Source organism: Halichoerus grypus, chromosome 5 (assembly GCF_964656455.1).
Source record: "Halichoerus grypus chromosome 5, mHalGry1.hap1.1, whole genome shotgun sequence".
Lineage (NCBI taxonomy): Eukaryota > Metazoa > Chordata > Mammalia > Carnivora > Phocidae > Halichoerus > Halichoerus grypus.
Window position 1 is genome coordinate 97851856 of NC_135716.1, and position 22054 is coordinate 97873909.

General features: G+C 39.0%; 2 protein-coding genes across 5 annotated transcripts in view; one reads left to right on the top strand and one right to left on the bottom strand.

The window, feature by feature from the left end:
* Positions 1-409: 409 nt before the first annotated feature.
* The window catches only part of GPSM2 (G protein signaling modulator 2), a 58315-nt gene continuing 36670 nt past the window's right edge, over positions 410-22054 (bottom strand). For 3 of the 4 annotated variants that reach the window (XM_036109906.2, XM_036109905.2, XM_036109904.2), the window contains 4 exons: positions 19883-20059; positions 16924-17083; positions 15668-15885; positions 410-1228 (listed from right to left, as the gene is read on the bottom strand). In XM_036109906.2, the coding sequence (XP_035965799.1) occupies positions 1001-1228; positions 15668-15885; positions 16924-17083; positions 19883-20059 (783 nt within the window). In that variant the 3' untranslated portion in view covers positions 410-1000. The remainder of the gene's footprint in view (positions 1229-15667; positions 15886-16923; positions 17084-19882; positions 20060-22054) is intronic. The other variant, XM_078072650.1, reaches the window with a different exon arrangement.
* AKNAD1 (AKNA domain containing 1) overlaps positions 1226-22054 on the top strand; it is a 120293-nt gene continuing 99464 nt past the window's right edge. Inside the window, exon 1 of the mRNA XM_078071772.1 lies at positions 1226-1891. The gene's annotated coding sequence lies outside the window, so the exon portion shown is untranslated. The remainder of the gene's footprint in view (positions 1892-22054) is intronic.

Sequence of the window (22054 nt, forward strand, 5' to 3'; positions counted from 1 at the left end):
TCAGAAGCAACCAGAGGTGAATGAGTTGCCAACTTGTTCTGGGTATGGGCATTTGCGTTCTAGAATTCACCCTTAGACTAGGCTCTACTCTATCCCATCTTACTGTGTTCTTTTCCTAAGCTAACTTTATGTCATGTCCTATTCTATACCCTTGTAAACTACCTTCAGTTTCTGGGAGGGGGAAGGAAGGCTTAATGGTGACTGAGGGCTTAAACTTAGATCTTTCATATTTAAATTTTGTGAGTTTTCATCTGTTTTCTATTTTCAAGGCCTAGGTTCTTGATATAACCACATGAGTTTTTGGGGTGTTTTTTTTGTTTTGTTTTGTTTTGACATTAGGTCTTAAAAAATTTTACACCAGTGTTTTGTAACAGAAGGTATAATTTTAAGCCACACACACACTTTAAAATTAAAGGGCCCAAAACATGCTGAAAGTTTATTTTAAGAGTTTTTATAATGGCTTCGAACTAATAACATACTGAAAATATGACTTTCTTAACAGAAAAAAGATCTAGATTTTTTAAATAAGACTAACTTTTTTACACATTGGTCAGGTAAGTTATTTTTACTAAACAGCAAAATTTCTCACTACATCCATGGTTCAGTATAAAAGAATGCCATTGTCAATTAAGATTAAAAAAAATTATCTCAGCAAGAGGATTAAATTCTAGTCTAGATTCATTTATCTTCCTACTTTACAAACTCTAGGTAAAGGAATCTAACAAGTTGCCAAAGAACACAATCCCGAGCCTTAATCACAAAAGTTGATGAAGCACCTTTTATAAGACCCCTCCACCCTGCAACAAGTGCGTGTCCAGAGGAATGTTAATATCATACTACTAAAGGTTAAATATTTACATCATTCTAGAACATTTTAAGCTGTATTACAGTGCTATAATTTCTCCTCTTAAGGAAAAAGTAATAGATTGAATTTCCCTGCAGTGTTCTGAAAGGAAATAAGGTCATTTTAAAAAAATATCCATAATAACTAGTGGTTTGCTTATTTTTTTCCTGTATTTTTAAATTCCAACAAAGCATTACTTTGCAAAAGGCCCTTCAGTTCAAATTCAGTGTCTCTGTTTTGATCTCGTTGTAAAAGAACTCTCTGTTCATCCATTCTTTTTGCCTGAGAACGTAAAATCAAGCTAAAAAAGTCCTCATCTGGTACTGTTGGTCCCTTTGTGGCAGCAGGTGGTGGAGCACATCTTTGATCATCTAATCTGGACCCCTGAAAATGGATGAGAGAGATTAAAACACAAATACTTCATTAATGTTTGTCATCACAAGAAAAAAAACTTTTTTGCCTCGTCTCAGAAATTTAATCTTCAGACCTGAAACCTGATAAAACTTTTGCCATTGGGACGCCTGGGTGGCTCAGTCGTTAAGCGTCTGCCTTCGGCTCAGGTCATGGTCCCAGGGTCCTGGGATCGAGCCCCGCATCGGGCTCCCCACTCAGCGGGGAGTCTGCTTCTCCCTCTCTCTCTGCCTGCCACTCTGCCTACTTGTGCTATCTCTCTGTCAAATAAATAAATAAGATCTTTAGAAAAAAACAAACTTTTGCCATGACTTACATATCAGAATCTAGCAAGTATTATGCAGAAGTGTAACATCATGGCTTTGGTAAGATTAATTAAGATACAAGGTCAAATATTACAGAGTAAGCACTGGCAAATACAACTTCTCAAATCCTTAGAATGTTAGGTACAAAAACCCTGCAGCGCTACCTTACAGATTCTGTGTCAGGCCAGGGGTCAGCAAACCGGAGCCCACTTTCTGGGAGGGGCCATTTGGAGAAGTGGTTCTCACTGCCCACCAAGTCACCTGAAGGATTTTTAGAAAGAACAGAGCCCCAGATACCATCCCAGCTGTGCAGAATCAGAAGCAACCAGAGGTGAATGAGTTGCCAACTTGTTCTGGGTATGGGCATTTGCGTTCTAGAATTCACCTTTAGACTAGGCTCTACTCTATCCCATCTTACTGTGTTCTTTTCCTGTTTTTGTACATAACGTTTCCTTTTCATTTCACCGCAATGCTCATTTGTTGATGAACTACATGTGGCTGCTTGCCAGCTACAACAGCAGAGTTGAGCAGTTGTGACAAAGACCATGGGGCCTGAAAAGCCTAAAATGTTCTCTGTCTAGCCCTGTCTTAAGCATTTAAATCTGTTAAATAGTCCAGATTTTTTCCTTGAAGTTGTAACTTACCGATCCTTATTTTAGAAGTACATTAGAAATGTTATTGATCAACTAAAAAATACAAGCACTTAAAAGTGTACATAGAGTGTCTGGTATTGTAAGCTCCAGCATGGGAATATGCAGGCTGACGTCGGAGTGCCCACTCTTGCTGGGCACTGTGCACTGACCTGCCTTCACATTTAACCCCGCAGCCCTGGGACCCTCACAGGCCTCCTTGTGAGCGGCCGCCCCGCCACACACACGCGCCCGGCTCACACTTCATTTCTCCTGCCTTTATGCTGTGGTGATTTCACTGTCCTCCAACTCATCCAACACTTGGGCGCTGGGGTCCCTGGACCTCTTCTCTTGTCTTCATTCTTTACCTCTGCCTTATCCATTAGCTCCCGTGGTCATAGGCCAGACTTGGTCACTCTCAGTAATTGCATTGTCTTTACAAGCATGATTTCAAACATCCCATGCTGACTGCCACCTCTAATTTTCCAGATCAGCCTAGACAGTAATCCCCCAGGAAACTTTTTTTTTAAATTGTAAAATAAAGTTTGCCACTTTAACCATTCTTAAATGTACAGTTTAGTATTAAGCACATTCATCCTGCTGTGTGGTCATCACCATCCATATCCAGAACATTTTCATCTTGTAAAACCAAAACTCAAAACCTTTAAACGGTAGCTCCCATTCTCCCCCCTCCAGCCCCTGGCAACCACCATTCTATTTTGTCTCTATGAATCTGACTACTTTACCTCATATGAATGGAACTGTATAGTATTTGTCCTCCTGTGACTGCCTGCTTCTCAGCATAATGCCTTCCGGGTTCACCCATGTTGTGGCTTGTTTCAGAATTTTCCTCATTTTTAAGGATGAAAAATATTCCACTGTGTAGGTATACACATTTTATCCACCTACCAATGGGCACTTGGTTGCCTCTATCTTTTGGCTATTGTGAATAATGCTGTTTGAACATTGGTGTACAAATATCTGTTCATATCCATGATTTCAACTGCTTGGGTTATATATACCCAGAAATGAGATTGTTGGATAATGTAATTTTTAACTTTCTAAGGAACCACCATACTTTTTTTTTTTTTTAAGATTTTATTTATTTGAGAGAGAAAGAGAGCACAAGCAGGGAGGGTGGCAGGCCGAGGGAGAGGGAGAAGCAGGCTTCCCGCTGAGCAGGGAGCCTGATGCGGGGCTCCATCCCAGGACCTTGGGATCATGACCTGAGCCAAAGGCAGACACTTAACCGACTGAGCCACCCAGGCGCCCCTTGTTTTGTTTTTTTAACATTTAAGCTGAGTTTTAATCTTGAGAATTTCTTTCTTTTTTTTTTTTTTAAAGATTTTATTTATTTATTTGAGAGAGAGAATGAGAGACAGCATGAGAGGGAGGAGGGTCAGAGGGAGAAGCAGACTCCCCGCTGAGCAGGGGGCCCGATGTGGGACTCGATCCCAGGACTCCAGGATCATGACCTGAGCCGAAGGCAGTCGCTCAACCAACTGAGCCACCCAGGCGCCCTAATCTTGAGAATTTCTTAAAGGCAGTCTTGGTTTCCATTGTCTCATTATTCAGTTTTTCATCAGGCTTGCTGACAAGGAACACTGTTAAGCTTATTTTTTTCTTTTAATTTAAATTCAATTAATTAACATATTACTAGTTTCATAAGTAGAGTCCAAGGATTCTTCAGTTGTATATAACACCCAGTGTTTCTTACATCACGTGCCCTCCTTAACGTCCATCTCCCAGTTACCCCATCCCTCCAACCTCCTCCCCTCTAGTAACCCTGTTTGTTTCCTATAGTTAAGAGTCTTTTATGGTTTGTCTCCCTCTGATTTTGTCTTGTTTTATTTCTCCCTCCCTTCCCCTATGATCCTGTTAATAATAAATTCCACTATGAGTGAGATCATGTAATTGTTTCTCTGATTGACTTATTTCACTTAGCGTAATACCCTCTAGTTCCAGCCACAGCACTGTAAATGGCGAGATTTAATTTTTTTTGATGGCTGAGAGTATTCCATTGTGTATACATATACCACATCTTCTGTATCCATTCATCTGTCAATGGACATCTGGGATCTTTCCATAGTTTAGGCTACTGTGGACAATGCTGCCGTAAACATTGGAGTGCAGGTGCCCCTTCGGATCACTACATTTGTATCTTTGGGGTAAATACCCAGTAGTACAATTGCTGGGTCGTACAGTAGCTCTATTTTCAACTTCTTGAGGAACCTCCATACTGTTTTCCAGAGTGGCTGCACCAGCTTGCATTCCCACCAACAGTGTAAGAGGGTTCCCCTTTCTCCACATCCTCACCAACATCTGTCATTTCCTGACTTGTTAATTTTAGCCATTCTGACTAAATGTCTGACCTGGTGTGAGGTAGTATCTCACTGTGGTTTTGATTTGTATTTTCCTGATGCTGAGCATTTTTTCATGTGTCTGTTGGTGATTTACATGTTGCCTTTGGAGAAATGTCTGTTCATGCCTTCTGCCCATTTTTAAAAAAAAATTTTTTTAAAAAGATTTTATTAGCAAGCGCACAAGCAGGGAGAGCTGCAGAGGGAGAGGGAGAAGCAGGTTCCCCGCTGAGCAGGGAGCCCAGGAGGGGGCTTGATTCTAGGACCAGATCTGATCATGACCAGAGCCGAAGGCAGATGCTGAACCTGAGCCACCCAGGCACCCCTCTTCTGTCCATTTCTTGATTGGATTATGTGTTCTTTGGGTGTTGAGTTTGGTAAGTTCTTTATAGATTTTGGGTACTAGCCCTTTATCTGATATGTCATTTGCAAATATCTTCTCCCATTCTGTCAGTTGTCTTTTGGTTTTGTTGACTGTTTTCCTTTGCTGTGCAGAAGCTTTTTACCTTGATGAAGTCCCAATAGTTCATTTTTGTCTTTGTTTCCTTGCGTTTGGAGACGTGTCTAGCAAGAAGTTGCTGTGGCCGAGATCACAGAGGTTGCTGCCTGTGTTCTCCTCTAGAATTTTGATGGATTCCTGTCTCACATTTAGGTCTTTCATCCATTTTGATGTATGGTGTAAGAAAATGATCCAGTTTCATTCTTCTGCATGCGGCTGTCCAATTTTCCCACCATCATTTGTTGAAGAGATGGTTTTTTTTTCCATTGGGTGTTCTTTCCTGCTTTGTCGAAGATTAGTTGACCATAAAGTTGAGGGTCCATTTCTGGGTTCTCTATTCTGTTCCACTGATCTATGTGTTTTTGTGCCAGTACCATACTGTCTTGATGATTACAGCTTTGTAATAGAGCTGGAAGTCCAGGATTGTGATGCCACCAGCTTTGGTTTTCTTTTTCAACACTCCTTTGGCTATTTGGGGTCTTCCGTGGTTCCATACAAATTTTAGGATTATTTGTTCCAGCTCTGTGAGAAAAGTTGATAGTATTTTGATAGGGATTGTATTGAATGTATAGATTGCCCTAGGTAGCACAGACATTTTAACAATATTTGTTTTTCCAACCCATGAGCGTGGGATGTTTTTCCATTTCTTTGTGTCTTCCTCAGTTTCCTTCATGAGTGTTTTATAGTTTTCTGAGTGCAGATCCTTTGCCTCTTTGGTTAAGTTTATTGCCAGGTATCTTACGGTTTTGGGTGCAATTGTAAATGGGATCGACTGCTTAATTTCTCTTTCTTCTTTTTCAGTGTATAGAAATGCAGCTGATTTCTGTGCACTGATTTTACATTCTGCCACTTTGCTAATTCCTGTATGAGTTTTCCACATAGAGTATCATGTCATCTGCAAAGAGTGAGAGTTTGACTTCTTCTTTGCCGATTCGGATGCCTTTTATTTCTTTTTGTTTTCTGATTACTGAGGCTAGGATTTCTAGCACTATGCTGAACAGTGTTAAGAGTGGACATTCCTGTCATTTTCCTGACCTTAGGGGAAAAGCTTTCAGTTTTTCCCCATTGAGAATGATACTCACTGTGGGCTTTTCATATATGGCTTTTATGATATTCTCTATCCCTACACTGTGAAGAGTTTTAATCAAGAAAGGATGCTGTACTTTGTCAAATGCTCTTTCTGCATCTATTGAGAGGATCATATGGTTTTTGTTCTTTCTTTTATTAATGTATTGTATCACATTGATTTGCAGATGTTGAGCCAACCTTGCAGCCCAGGGATAAATCCCACTTGGTTGTGGTGAATAATCCTTTTAATGTACTGTTGGAGCTTATTGGCGAGTATCTTGGTAAGAATTTTGCATCCATATTTACCAGGGATATTGGTCTGTAATTCTTTTTAGTGGGGTCTTTGGTTTTGGAATCAAGGTAATGCTGGCTTCACAGAATGAGTTTGGAAGTTTTCCTTCCATTTCTATTTTTTGAAACAGTTTCGGAAGAATAGGTGTTAATTCTTCTTTAAAAGCTTGGTAGAATTCCCCTGGGAAGCCATCTGGCCCTGGACTCCTGTTTGTTGGGAGATTTTTGATGAATGCCTCAATTTCCTTGCTGATGATGGGTCTGTTCAGGTTTTCTATTTCTTCCTGGTTCAGTTTTGGTAGTTGATACGCCTCTAGGAATACATCCATTTCTTCCAGATTGCCTGAATTGTTGGCATATAGTTGCTCATCATACGTTCTTACAATTGTTTGTATTTTGTTAGTGTTGGTTGTGATCTCTCCTCTTCCATTCATGATTTTATTAATTTCGGTCCTTTTTGATAAGTCTGGCTAGGGGTTTATTGATCTTAATAATTCTTTCAAAGAACAAGCTCCTAGTTTTGTTGATCTGTTCTACTGTTCTTTTGATTTCTATTTCATTGATTTCTGCTCTAATCTTTATTATTTCTCTTCTCCTGCTGGGTTTAGGCTTTATTTGCTATTCTTTCTTAAGCTCCTTTAGGTGTAAGGTAAGGTTGTATATTTGAGACCTTTCTTTTTGAGAAAGGCTTGTGTTGCTACATACTTCCCTCTTAGGACCGCCTTTGCTGCATCCCAAAGGTTTTTTCATTTTCATTTGTTTCTATGAATTTTAAAAATTCTTTAATTTCCTGGTTGATCCATTCATTCTGTAGTAGGATACTCTTTAACCTCCAAGTATTTGAGTTCTTTCCAAATTTCCTCTTGTGATTGAGTTCCAGTTTCAAAGCATTGTGGTCCAAAAATATGCAGGGTATGATCCCAGTCTTTTGGTACCAGTTGAGACCTGATTTGTGACCCAGTATGTGATCTGTTCTGGAGAATGTTCCATGTGGACTCAAGAAGAATGTGTATTCTGGGGGTACCTGGGTGGCTTAGTTGGTTAAGTGTCTGCCTTCGGCTCTGGTTGTGATGATCCCAGGGTCCTGGGATCAGGTCCCGCATCTGGCTCCTTACTCAGCAGGGAGCCTGCTTCTCCCTCTCCCTGCCGTTCCTCCTGCTTGTGCTCTGTCAAATAAATAAAATCTTAAAAAGGGGGGGGCACCTGGGTGGCTCAGTTGTTAAGCGTCTGTCTTCGGCTCAGGTCATGATCCCAGGGTCTTGGGATCAAGCCCCGCATCAGGCTCCCTGCTCAGCGGGAAGCCTGCTTCTCCCTTTCCCACTCTCTCTGCTTGTGTTCCTTCTCTCGCTGTGTCTGTCAAATAAATAAATGAAAATCTTAAAAAAAAAAAAAAAAAGTGTTCTGCTGCTTTAGGATGGAATGTTCGAATATATCTGTGAGATCCATCTAGTCCAGTGTGTCATTCAAAGCCGTTTTTTCTTTGTTATCTTCTGCTTAGATGATTTGTGCACTGCAGTGAGTGGGGTGTTGAAGTCCCCTACTATTGGGGTGCCTGGGGGCTCGGTCAGTTAAGCTTCTGCCTTCAGCTCAGGCCATAGATCTTAGGGTCCTGGGATTCAGCCCTGAGTTTGAACCCTGGGATTGAGCCCAGACTTCCTCAGTGGGGAGTCTGCTTCTCTCTCCCCCCCTCCCCACCTCTCCTGTGCTTTCTTTGTTCTTTCTCTCAAATAAATAAATCTTAAGTCCCCTCCTATTACTGTACTATTATCAGTGTGTTTCTTTAATTTTGTTAATAACTGGTTTATATAATTGGCTGCTTCCATGTTAGGGGCATAAATATTTACAATTGTTAGATCTTGTTGGATAGACCCTTTAATATAGTGTCCTTCCTCATCTCTTATTACCATCTTTGGTTTAAATTTAAAATTTCAGGGGCGCCTGGGTGGCTCAGTTGGTTAAGCGCCTGCCTTCGGCTCAGGTCATGATCCTGGAGTCCCGGGATCGAGTCCCACATCGGGCTCCCTGCTCAGCGGGGAGTCTGCTTCTCCCTCTGACCCTCCGTCCCTCATGTATTCTCTGTCATTCTCTCTCTAATAAATAAATCTTTAAAAAAAAAAAAATTTAAAATTTCATTTGTCTGATATAAGGATTGCCACCCCAGCTTTCTTTTGATGTCCATTAGCATGGTAAATGGTTTTCCACCCCCTCACTTTCAATCTGGAGGTGTCTCTGGGTCTAAAATGAGTCTCTTGAAGACAGCACATCAATGGGTCTTTCTTTTTTATCCAATTCTCATACCCTGTCTTTTGATTGGGGCATTTAGCCCATTGACATTCAGAGTAACTATTGAAAGATAGGAATTTAGTGCCATTGAATTACCTATAAAGTCACTGTCTCTGTATATTATCTCTGTTCCTTTCTGGTCTATGTTACTTTTGGGCTCTCTCTTCGCTTAAAGGATCCCCTTTAATATTTCTTGCCGGGCTGGTTTAGTGATCACAAATTCTTTTAGTTTCTGTTTTTTTCTGGAAGCTTTATTATCTCTCCTTCTATTTTGAATGACTTCCTAGCTGGATAAAGTATTCTTGGCTACATATTTCTCATTTAGCGCCCTGAATATATCATGCCAGTCCTTTCTGGCCTGCCAGGTCTGCTGCCAGTCTAATGTTTCTCCCTTTTAGGTTATAGACCTCTTGTCCCGAGCTGCTTTCAGGATTTCCTCTGTCTCTGAGATTTGCAAGCTTCACTATTATATGTTGAGGTGTTGACCTATTTTTGTTGATTTTGGGGGGGGGGGGTTCTCTGTGCCTCCTGGACTTGAATGCTTGTTTCCTTCCCCAGATTAGGAAACTTCTCAGCTATAATTTGCATGCCCCCCCCCCTTTTCTGGGATCCCAATTAATCTAATATTGTTTCACTTTCTGGTATCACTTATCTCTCATATTCTTCCCTCATGATCCAGTAGTTGTTTATCTGTTTTTCTCAGCTTCTCATTCCCTATGATTTTGTCCTCATTATCACTAATTCTCTTCTGCCTCATTTACCCTAGCAGTTAGAGCATCCATTTTTTTATTGCATCTGATAGCCTTTTTGATTTGAACCTGATTAGATTTTAGTTCCTTTATTTCTCCAGAAAGAGATTCTCTAGTATCGTCTATGCTTTTTTCAAGCCCAGCTAGTGTCTTTATAATTGTTATTCTGAACTCTAGTTCCAATGTCTTACTTATATCTATACTGAGTAGGTCCCTGGTAAGTCATTACTGCCTCTTCTCTTTTGAGGTGAGTTTTTCCATCTTGTGTGGTTGCCTTTCTATTTGTAGAATTGTAGCAATTCTTTTTCTTAGATCTCTGGGTGAGTTCACAGGTGTTCAGAATGATTTGATGGATATGTAGCAGAATTCCTGGGACCAAACTGAGTTCTCCTACTCCTCCGCCATCTTGGAAAGTCCCACCATACTGTTTTTCATAGCAGCTCCACCATTTTCTATTTCCACCTACCGTGCACTGACAGTTCCAATTTCTCCACATCCTCACTGATGCTTGTTTTCTGGTGGGTTTTTTTTTTTTTTTTTTTAATGATAGCTTACTAATGGGTGTGAGATGGTATTTCGTTGTGGTTTTAATTTGCATTTCTCTAATGATTTGTGATGTTGAGCATCCCTTCCTGTGATTATTGGCCATTTGTATATTTTCTTTGGAGAAATGTCTGTTTGGATTCTTTCGGGGGGGGGGGGGAGTGGCAGAATCTTAAAGCAGGCTCCACGCCTAGCACAGAGCCCGACATGGGGCTCAGTATCATGACCCTGAGATCATGACCTGAGCTGAGATCAAGAGTCGGTCACTTAACCTACTGAGCCACCTAGGCGCCCCTGCCCGTTTCTGAAATAGCTTTTTTTGTAGTTAAGTTTTAGAGTTCTCTATATTCTGAATTAATCCTTTATCGTTTATATGATGTGCAAATATTTTCTGTGAGTTGCCTTTTTACTTTTGTAAAATTGTTTGATGTACAAAAGTTTTAAATTTTCATGACGTCCAGTTTGTCTATTTCTTCTTTTGTTGCCTGTGCCTTTGGTGTCATAACTAAGAAATCACTGCCAAATCCAAAATCTTGAAGCTTTCCCCTTATGTTTTCTACAGATTTTATAGTCTTAGCTCTTACATTTAGGTCTTTGATCCATTTGAATCAGTTTTTATATATGGTATTAGGTAAGGGTCCAACTTCATTCTTTTGCATGTGGATAGTTTTCCCAGAATCATTTGTTGATGAGAATCCTTTCCCCATTTAATAGTCGTAGCATACTTGCTGAAAATCATTCGACCACATATTCAAGGATTTATTTCTGGGCTCTCTTTCCTATTGGTGTATATGTCTGTCATTATGCCAGTACCATAACTGATTACTGTAGCTTCGTAGTAAAATTTGAAATCAGGATATGTGAGGCCTCCAACTTTGTTCTGCTTGCTCAAGATTGTTTCAGTTATTTGGGTTCCTGTGGAATCTCAGGGTGGAATTTTCTGTTTCTGTAAAAAACCTTATTTACATTCTGATAAGGAATGCATTGAATCTGTAGATTACACTCTGGGTGGTATTGGCATTTTAACAATATTAAGTCTTATAATCCACGAACGTGAGTTTTTTTCCATTTTATTTATGAGGTTTTCATGTCTTTCAGAAACATTTTATAGTTTTCATTGTTCAAGTCTTTAACCTCCCTGGTTAAATTCATTCTTGGGTAGCTTATTCTTTTTGATGCTATTGTAAGAATTGTTAATTTCCGGGTGCCTGGGTGGCTCAGTCGTTAAGCGTCTGCCTTCGGCTCAGGTCATGATCCCGGGGTCCTAGGATCGAGGCCTGCATCGGGCTCCCTGCTCCGTGGGAAGCCTGCTTCTCCCTCTCCCACTCCCCTGGCTTGTGTTCCCTCTCTATCTCTCTCTGTCAAATAAATAAATTTAAAAAAAAAAAAAAAATTAATTTCCCCCCTCCCAATAACTTGTAATAACTTGTTCATCATTGTTAGTGTATGGAAACACAACTGATATTTGGATATTAATTTTGTATCCTGTTATTTTGCTGAATTTGTTTCTTAGTTCTGACAGGGTTTTTTGTGGGCTTTGGTGAAATCTTTAGGGTTTTCTATATCTAAGACTGTCATTTCTGACAGGGATAATTTTTTTCCTTTCCAATCTGGAGTTTTTTTCTTGCCTAATTGCTCTACTAGAAGTTCCAATATTATGTTGAATAGAGGTGGTGAAAGTGGACTCCTTGTCTTGATCTTAGAGAATAGTTTTTTTCTTTTACCACTGAGTATGATGGTAGCTGTGGATATTTCATAAATGATTTTTTTTTAATCTATTCGTGTGCACATGTGCATGTGCACAGGGTGAAGGGCACAGGGAGGGGGACAAGGAGACTCCATGCTGAGCGCAGAGCCCCACATGGGGCTTGATCCCACAATACTGAGACCTGATCTGAAACCAAGTCAGACACTGCAACCGACTCAGTCACCCAGGCACCCCTCATAAATGACTTTTATTATGTTGTGGTAGTTTCTTACTATTCCTAGTTTGTTGAGTGTTTTTAACATGAAAATCTGTTGAATTTTGTCAGATGCTTTTTCTTCATTTAGATGATCAAGTGGTTTTTTCCGCTTTCATTCTATTAATGTGTATGTATTGCATTGATTGATTCCCCTATGTTGAACCATACCTGCATTCCAGGAACAGATCCCTCCTGGGCATGGTGTATAATCCGTTTACTGGATTCTGTTTGCTAGTATTTTATTGATGATTTTTGCATCTATATTCAAAAAGGATATTGGTCTCAAGTTTTCTTGTAGTGTCTTGTCTGGCTTTGGTATCAGGACAATACTGGCCTCACAGAATGACTTAGGAAGTATTTCCTTCTCTTCAGTTTTTTGGAAGAGTATGAGGACTGGTGTTCTTTAAATGTGTGGTAGAATTCACCAGTGAAGCCATCAGGTCTGGGGCTTTTCTTTGTCAGGAGGTTTTTGATTACTGATATAATCTCCTTATGGATTGATTATGGGTCTATTTTCTATTCATGATTCAGTGTTGGATGATTTTGTGTTTCTAGTTATTTATCCATTTCATACAGGTTATCCAACTTGTTGGCATATAATCATTCATAATATTCTCCTAAAATTATTTCTGTAGAATATGAGTAATGGCCCCACCTTTGTTTCTAATTTTAGTAATTTGAGGCTTCTCTTTTTCTTAACTCTAGTTAAATGTTTACCAGTTGTATTAAATGTTTACCAGTTTTGTTAAACTTTTCAAATAACCAGCTTTAAGATTTGATTTTTTTTTTTTCTATTTTTCTGTTCTCCATTTCCTTCCTTCTGCTAGTTTTAGGTTTAGTTCATTTTCTAGCCCCTTAAGCTGTGAAGTTAGGTTGTTAATTTGAGATTTTCCTTCTTACAGCTATAAAATTTTCCTGAATACTGCCTTCACTGCATCCCAAAGTTTTAGAATATTGTGTTATTTTCATCAGTCTCTAGGTAGTTTCTAATTTCCCTTGTGATTTCCTCTTTACCTACTGGTTAATTTCCACAAATTTGTGAATTCTGCATTTTTCCTTCTGTTATTGCTTCTAACTTCATCCTTTTGTGGTCAGAGTATCTTCTATGTATGATATCTGTCTTCTTTTAAAATTGTTGAGACTTACTTTGTGGCCCTAACATATGGTCTTTCCTGGAGAATATCCCATGTGCACTTGAAAAGAATGTATGTTCTGTAAGAGGTAGTTAGCCTACTGTGTTGTTCAAGTTTATCATCTGCCTGGTTGTCCTGTTATTGGGGGGGGGGGGGTCTTGAAACCTTCAGCTATTTTTAGAAATGTTCATTTCTCCCTTCAGTTAATTTTTGCTTCATATATGTTGATGGTCTGTTATTAGGGACATGTCTTCAGTATTTCTTAAAGCCACTGGGATCGCTGTTACTTTTCACTTCCATACCTTTTATTTCCTTACTTCCCTTAGATGCAGCCTAGATTCCAAAGTCCCTTATTAAAGTAATTCCCTGGTATGTACTTCTCTCCCCCTCCATCCTATTCTGTCAAAATACTGACCTTGATTAAAGCTCTGTATCCTTAAGCAGTTGGTTATACCCAAAGAAAATATACCACTCTACTGACCTGTCTTATTTCAGTGACTTATTTCAAATGAGTCCTCAGGTTACTTTTCCCTGTCCACTAATGGCCCTACTTCTTACTTTGCTAACAAAATAAAAGCCACCAGAGAGAATTCCTACCTACAACTACCTCCAAATCTGTAGACATATACTCTGCTTTCCTTCTCATCTGCGCAAAAACTTCAACTATCCCATACTATGCTGCATCACTTGTTCCTCCCTCTACTTGATCATTTTTGTCAGCATTCATGCAGTATTAACTCCCAAAATAAAAAAAAAACCACTATCTCCCCTTTTACACTTTCCATGTTCTCAACCCCCTCAATCCTTTGTCCCCATCATGTCACTAAAACAGTATCTTTCAAAATGACTAATAATCTCCATGTTGCCAAATCTAGTAGATCAGCCATCATCTTACTTGGCTTTTTAGCAGTGTTCTTAAAACACTTTCTTCAGTTTGCTTCTATTACTCTCTGGGCTGACTGCTGCTTTGCTGGCTTACCTTCCTCTGTTCAGTTAGATTTTGGAATTCCCAGGGCTTAGTCTTCCTATTTATCTATTCTTTAGATACTATCTTCCCAAGGCTTTAATACCAGCTATATGCTGATGACTCCCAAAAATCTTTTCTCTCTGGGACTCCAGATTTTTTATATCCAATTGCCTACTCAACATTGCCACTTGAGTATCTACTTACATAACTCAAATTGATGTATCTAAAGTAAAGCAGAACTGCTTTTTCTTCCCAAACCTGTTTTTCTTCTCCATTTCAGTAAACCGTACCATTCACTGACTCAGTGCAAAGCCAAAAAGATAGGAGCCCTACTTGATTCTTATACCCTCCCCTCCATCCAGTTTATTAACAGGTCTTTCCAGTCAACCGTAACTTCAAAAATATACCCCTATTCTGACTGCTTATCATCACTACTACTGCCACCACTACACTAGTCAAAGTCACCAGTATCTTCTGCCTGAATTACCCATATTGGTTTTTCTAGCTGGTCTTTCTACTAACACCCTGTGCCACTCCACATGCTTTCAGCAGTAGTCAGGATGATCTTTCAGACCGTCCAATGTCTTCCTATCACATTTGGAATACAAGACCTCCTCATGGCCTATAAGATATAGGCTGGTTATTTCTCCATCCTTATCTCCTACCACTCTCCCTTATCCTTTTATATCCAAGAAGAGACTTGTTGTCTCTGCATGGAACACTTTCACTAAATATTCACATGGCTGACTATTTCACCTCATGCAGATGTCTGTTCATATGCCAATCCTGAAACATCTTCCCTAACCACCACCACCCCTGGATACCCCACTCCTTTATCTTGCTTTAATTTTCTTTATAGCACCTTATCAGTAACTGACGTAGAATATCTATACACATGTACAGACTTTTTGCTATCTCTCACACTAAAATGTAGGATCCTTTAAAAGCCAAGTATGTGTCTCAAATGTCTAGAATAGTGCAGAGAACATTACAGATGCTCAATAATTTTCTGTTGAATGAATGACAGGTGGGTAGTATATGTGTCACCACCTCATCTTTTTAAGAATGAGAAAACACACAGAATTAGGGTTGGGCAGAGGAAATGTCTCTTTAGTAAAAATAATGGTTATTTTTCTTGTGGTCCTCTTCAAGCCATTTGAGATATTCCTTAACCATTTTGGCAAATAATTATTAAAATAACTAAAAAATGAAAGCTATCTCAATATGTGCATTACTCCTAAAGTTCTCTAAAGAGGGCCCTAGCTAGACTCTTCCCATATTAATCACTGGCTGCTCCCAATGCTTTCTCCTAACATTTAGAAAAGAGGGGCTTTTTTTTTTTTTTTTTTAAGAGGGGCTCTTTTCTAGATCTCCTTTTATACCCTTCACAGTCTCCTCTCCACCACAGCTCAGAGAGTCATCAGCAACATCTCACCTTGCCTCACCACCCAAAATAAAGTAAAAAGCCATCACAGGGATCTATATAGTGTGTGATGGACCCCTGAATAATAAGTGTGTCCCTGATACAAAATGAGCCTTTCCCAAATTAGAATTATAATAGTGACAAAGCTCCCAACAGCATCTGAGCCATACACAGACTGACACAAATATGCATACATACTTGACATTTTACAAGGATGTCAAAGAAGTCTTCATCAGGCTCTTTGTTGTCATTAGTCATCAGGTGGCCAAGGACAGACTTATTGTTGTTTTGTGTCAGACGAAGCCCTGGCAAATTACTGAAACTGGCCCTCTGGTCATCAAGACGGCGGCTCTGTGAGCTGGCAAGAAGGTCTAAAAACTCATCCGTGTTGGGGGATACCATGGAAACAGATGGTGCTATGAATAGGAAAAAAATCCATAGCATTATAAAAATATTTAGGCGTATTTTTAATACACATATAACTCCTTTCTGCCTTGTTCAGTCCCAGCATCCACTCTGTCCCCCTGTTTTATCTCTCACTCAGAGTCACTGATAGGCTGGGGCCTGACTAGATGGGCAGGGAGGGAAGAATGAATCCCAGAGGACTTCAGATGATCCAGTTTGATGTTATTCAGATTTGACTGTATTTACTTTTATCTAACGCCCACTCAAAATTTAACTTTACAAGGGGCGCTGGCTCAGTCGGTTAACTGTCTGACTCTTGATCTTGGCTCAGGTCTTGATCTCACAGCCATGAGTTCAAGCCCTGTGTTGGGCTCCATGCTGGATGTGGAGCCTACTTTAAAAAAAAAATTGTACTTTATAAGATCTGGAGCTAGATTTTGGAAGGTAATAAATTGTCTTTCTTAGATAATTTCTCACGTGAGGATGAATGAGACAGTGTTTTTATTCTATGCCCTGGATAGGAACCATTTAGCTAACTAAGAGTTAAGTGTTGCTGATAAGTCCTAGTCTATGGCAGAGGAAGTCTTTTGGTAGCTGAAGTAGAAAATTTTAAGTAACCCATTTTAGACCTTTCTACGGCTCAAGCACACCTTAGCTTCAGCCTTAGTCATAGGTTCGGCTTCAGTCTGTACTGGCTTTTTAAAATCCAAATAGGAAGCATTTGTGTTTTACATAGAATTATAAGGTATGTATAACTTAAATTTTTTCCCTTCACTATTTTTACTTTTAAAGTTAGATTTTTTTCCCAGTCCCAAAGAATCTAGGGAGACAGTATGCTATAGTTAGTAGAAAGTGCGGTGGACTAAAATCAGATAAACCTAGGGAAACTGAAACAAAACTTTGTTTTGAACTGAAGAAATACCACCATTTCCAATAAACCTGGGTTCAGGCTCATTTACTGTACTTGCTCTGATGAGAACTAAACTCTCAGAAAGAAATCACTATCACAAGGAACTATTAAAAGGGGGGTAGAAGCACAGATAACTCACTTTTTAGCATCACTCTAGGGGGAGTGGAAGAAGCTGCAGTTGAAGCTGGCCCACAGCTCTGTTCTTGTAAGCAGCACCTCTGATCATCCATCCGATTGCTCTGAAATCGGCTTACCAGGTCAAAGAACCCTTCATCTCCAATAGTATCTGTACTGACTTTCTGAAATATTGAGAGAAAATATAAATATTCCAGCATTATCATCAGATCATCAATGGAACAATATCATACATATGCAAAAGGTAAAGGATGAAGATTAAAAATAAAAATTGACACTTTCATTATAAAGAATTCAAGATGGCAACCTTGGTAATAGTTATTTCAGTCCAACTAACAAAAAGCATTTCTAATTATATTTTATTCTAGTTATGTATAGTTATTAATCCTTGTATTTCCAGGGCTAAAGAAATGTACCTCAGGGCACCTGGGTGGCTCAGTCTAAGCTAAGCATCTGCCTTCAGCTCAGGTCATGATCCCAGGGTCCTGGGATCGAGTCCCACATCGGGCTCCCTGCTCAGTGGAGAGTCTCCTTCTCCCTCTGCCCCTCCATCCTGCTCGTGCTCTCTCTCTCTCTCTCAAATAAATATCTTAAAAAAAAAAAAAAAGGTACCTCATTCTGGGGAACTGCTTCAGATACTGAATGAATTACGTAAATATTAGTGATCCCAGGCTCAAAGTTCAGTTCTAAGATTCTACAACAGAATTTAAAAGTAAACTAATCTAAGAACTGTAAATAAGAAAGAATAATTTCCAAGGTCCTTTATTAAAGATTTGGAGATCTTGAAAAAATATATAAACTTCAAATAAATGAGTATTTGGGGCAGAGGGGAACTGGTCCTATTTTACTTGGAAAGCTTCAAAGCTTAAAATGACAGTTGCAGTGTTTAATAAAAAGTATTTTGTTTTTCATAATGATGTAAATATTATAGTAGAGGTACATTTATATAAAGTGTTATAGGCCTCAGGAGAAGGGCAGAACTAATTCTTAAGGGACACAGGGGAAACTGTGATATTTGAGTTGGCTCCTGAAGAATGAATTAGCATTTGCAGGGTAGATATGCTTCATACTGATTAATATGCAAGTCCAAAGGCCTGCAGTACTCAGGGGATAATGAACTATAGGGGGTAGGGGCGGTGAAGAGGAAGAAGCCACCAAAACAAGGGCCTCTGTATGACATACTAACAAGTTATCCCACATGAAAAGTAAGAGCATTGGTAATAATTTTAAACAGTTTTGTACAGAAACAGAACTGGCCCCTCTGAATGCAGGGAAAGTGATCCGTTCAGGCACCTATTCCAAACATCTGGGTAAGAGCTGCAGTAGTGCACTAAGAACTAAGACATAGTAGCAGAGGTTTATTTTCAGAAGGAGGGGGTGAGGCAGATCTGAGGGATGTAAGGATTGACTGGATGTGGTTAGTGAAGGAGAGGGAGTCTAGAATGACACCTGGGTTCCTAACTTGGGGGATGGAGAACATGGCATACATAAGGAAAACAGGAGGTGTTGAGAGAGTACAGTTTTTAACATGTTCAATTTGAGGACTGGGATTAAGTATGTACATAAACTGTAGTCAGATGCACTAATCACAAGACTTTCCTTGGGGCAAAAAAGGCTCAAATTCAAAATTCTGAACATCAAAACACAGGGAGGCTCTGGAAGTATGGACATTTTCAGTTGGGCTAAGTGGGCTTAGTTAAGACCTCAAACCTTGAACAAAGGTATGCCTTTGAGATCTGCTCTGGATCTATAAAAATATTCCTGAGCCATTTTTTGTATATCCCATAATGCTTCCTTTTGTTAGTCATACATAGGTAAAAAACTAGTGATAAAAGTCAAGACAAAGGACACTACCAGGGTACAGTCATAGATGGAATGCTGATAAGAGAACCAAGAGAAGTCCATAAAAAAAAAAAAGACTAACACAATTTTTTCAAAATCTCTCATTGAAAAATGGACTTGAGGGGTGCCTGGGTGGCTCAGTCGTTAAGTGTCTGCCTTCGGCTCAGGTCATGATCCTGGGGTCCTGCGATCGAGCCCCGCATCGGGCTCCCTGCTCCGCGGGAAGCCTGCTTCTCCCTCTCCCACTCCCCCTGCTTGTGTTCCCTCTCTCGCTGTGTCTCTCTCTGTCAAATAAATAAAAAAAATCTTTAAAAAAAAAAAAAGAAAAATGGACTTGATAATTAGAAAAATCATCTTTGTAATTTATTTTGATTCTTTTATCAGAGTATAGCTTAGAGCTAGATTAGAGATACTCCTGATATTTATAAATATTTTAAGTTATATTTAATAACCTGATTCCTGTGGTCATTTTTCATCAAAACAGTTTTTGACTCTATTATTATTTCACTATAAATAAATAGAAGTTGATGCTAGTAAATACTATTTTATTTATTTATTTAATTTTTTTAAAGATCTTATTTATTTGACAGAGAGAGACACAGCGAGAGAGGGAACACAAGCAGGGGGAGTGGGAGAGGGAGAAGCAGGCTTCCCGCAGAGCAGGGAGCCCGATGTGGGGCTTGATCCCAGGACCCTGGGATCATGACCTGAGCCGAAGGCAGACGCTTAACGACTGAGCCACCCAGGCGCCCCTAGTAGATACTATTTTAAATTAGTATTTTAAAATCCTTGAACATCTAAATTTAATTTATTCTAACTTCTAAGCTGAAAGAAGGACAGTTTTACTGGGAGACACTGCAGTAAAATAAAAGGTAGTTTATTTGCAAATAGGGACAAACAATTACTGTCCAAAGCAGTGAAGCAACATATTCATGAATGGAGAAATTACAGTTTCTAGCTTTGAAGAAGACAGAAATGATAGGGAAATACGGAAGACTTCTTTGAATAAAAATGGCATTTTGTATTAAATGTCTAAGTTTCCAAATACTCAGTTTCAATACAAGAATACTAAAATGTAGGTAACTCAAAGCACAGCACTCAAAATCTTATTTTATACGTACTCTCTGAGAATTTGGAATTCGGTGATCAATGGAATTACTGGCATCTTGGAGAACTTTAGTGGAGGAATTAGTTTTGCATTTTTTCCCCTTCAATCTGTTGACAAAGAGCAGCTTCGCAGAAGGTTTGGCAATAAGAGGCTTTTGTTTAGCAAGAATTTCACTGTTCCAGTTCTGTACCTACAAAATTATGAACATAAATGGAAAGCAGGACATGAGAAAAACAAAGCTATCTCTGGTTTTCTATAATATTGGCCTGCCATTGCCACTCATTAGTGTGGGGGGGGGGCAGCTATATCTCTTGGTAAATTCCTTCTTGCCAGTGTATCTCACTATTTTCAACAGCTTGTACCAAATGTATACTGTGGACTTCTCATTACCAAAACATTAAAATGGTGGCTTTTAAGAACTTAAGAGTAAGCAAACAGAGTTTGCCAAAATCCCATAAAAATAAAATTTGAATGGTCAGGGAAAGAGCAAGTTTTTTTTTTTTTTTTTTTTTTTTTTTTTTTTTTTTTTTTTAGATTTTATTTATTTATTTGAGAGAGAGAATGAGATAGAGAGAGAGAGCATGAGAAGGGGGAGGGTCAGAAGGAGAAGCAGACTCCCTGCTGAGCAGGGAGCCCGATGTGGGACTCGATCCCGGGACTCCAGGATCATGACCTGAGCCGAAGGCAGTGGCTTAACCAACTGAGCCACCCAGGCGCCCAAAAGAGCAAGTTTTATTCTGGATGTGAGTTAATCTGTTACAACTGGAAATTTTGGGTGTATGTAGACTTTTTAACTGTAGAAATTAACATCTAAAATTTACATAGCAGTAATTTTTTGGTGATATTTTTTGTTTTCACTAACTACTAAATTCTCAATAGGCAAAACATCTAATCACAATTTATATAGACCTAGACCTGGTTTAAATATACTTAACCTCTAAATAGCAGACTCAATATAACAAATATTTACTGAGTGGAAAGGAAAACCTACAGTATGTATAGTAGCTATGTGACATTTGCAGCTTTAACATTTCAGTCTTAAGTGTTTGCAAGTAAGTCCAAAGGTCTATGTTATGTAATAACTGATAATTTGATAAAACACATATTTTCATAGTTCATGAGGCACAAATTAGAGTAAGTCCTGCCTTGAGGCTACCATACCTGAGTGAGACAGGCAGCCAGTGAGTGAACCAAGCCAGCTATCTGCACCCAATGAAGCCTCACCGCCCCCACCCCGCCCCCATTCCTTTTCTCATACAGGTGATAAGGGGAAACTATTGCTAGGGTGGACTTCAGGGTCTACTGATTTGAGAAAAACTAGATGGCCCCAGATGTTAGAACATAAAACCCACCTAAATCCCAAGTGTTTCAAAATGTGAAAAATTTTAAATGTTTCCTATTTACTTATTTGGACTTCCCAACAAAAACACTGAAGAATACAGACTGGAACAATGTCCTCAAAATTATGAAGGAAAATGATTTCCAACCAATAATTCCATACTAAGCAGAACTACCAATCAAATGTGAGAGTAGCAAAAAGGCATTTTTCTGACATTCAGGGTCTCAAGAGCTCCCTGCAGTTGTACTCTTTCCTGAGAAGCACCTCTGACACAGACATCTCCCTTTTTTCTTTATATACGCTTCTTTACTTTGTTGAGACTAATGAAATAATGAACTCTAATGCAACTTTATGATGAGGAAAAGAAAACAAACATTTTAAAGATAAAACCTGTCATTATTTGGCTCTTGGAAAATTACAGGGTTGAATCTGGTTAGCTTCTTAATGGAATCTACGGTTAGTACCACTACAGACCTAGGCACAGGTAGCAAATTAATTTTGCTACTTATTAGTACGTTCCTACAAGAATAAGAGGCCTAGATTGACTTTAAAGTTTTTTAAAAAAAATAATTTGCAGATTGGACAGCTTTGAGAACTGACAAGGTAAGAGGTAGCTATTTGGGGGAATTCATGAAGTCCTTCAGAGTTTTTGAACAACTCTAATTGTTTGGAATAAAAGAATATTGGATATAAGTTCAAATCAATTAGATGTTAGTCTTATGAAAACTATTCCCACAAAAAAAAGTCAATATTAAAAAAATCATATGCTTGTTATAATAGGGCAGAAAAATGTTTAATGACATAGAAATAATATATTAACTATGCATTATAAAATATCTGTAAATA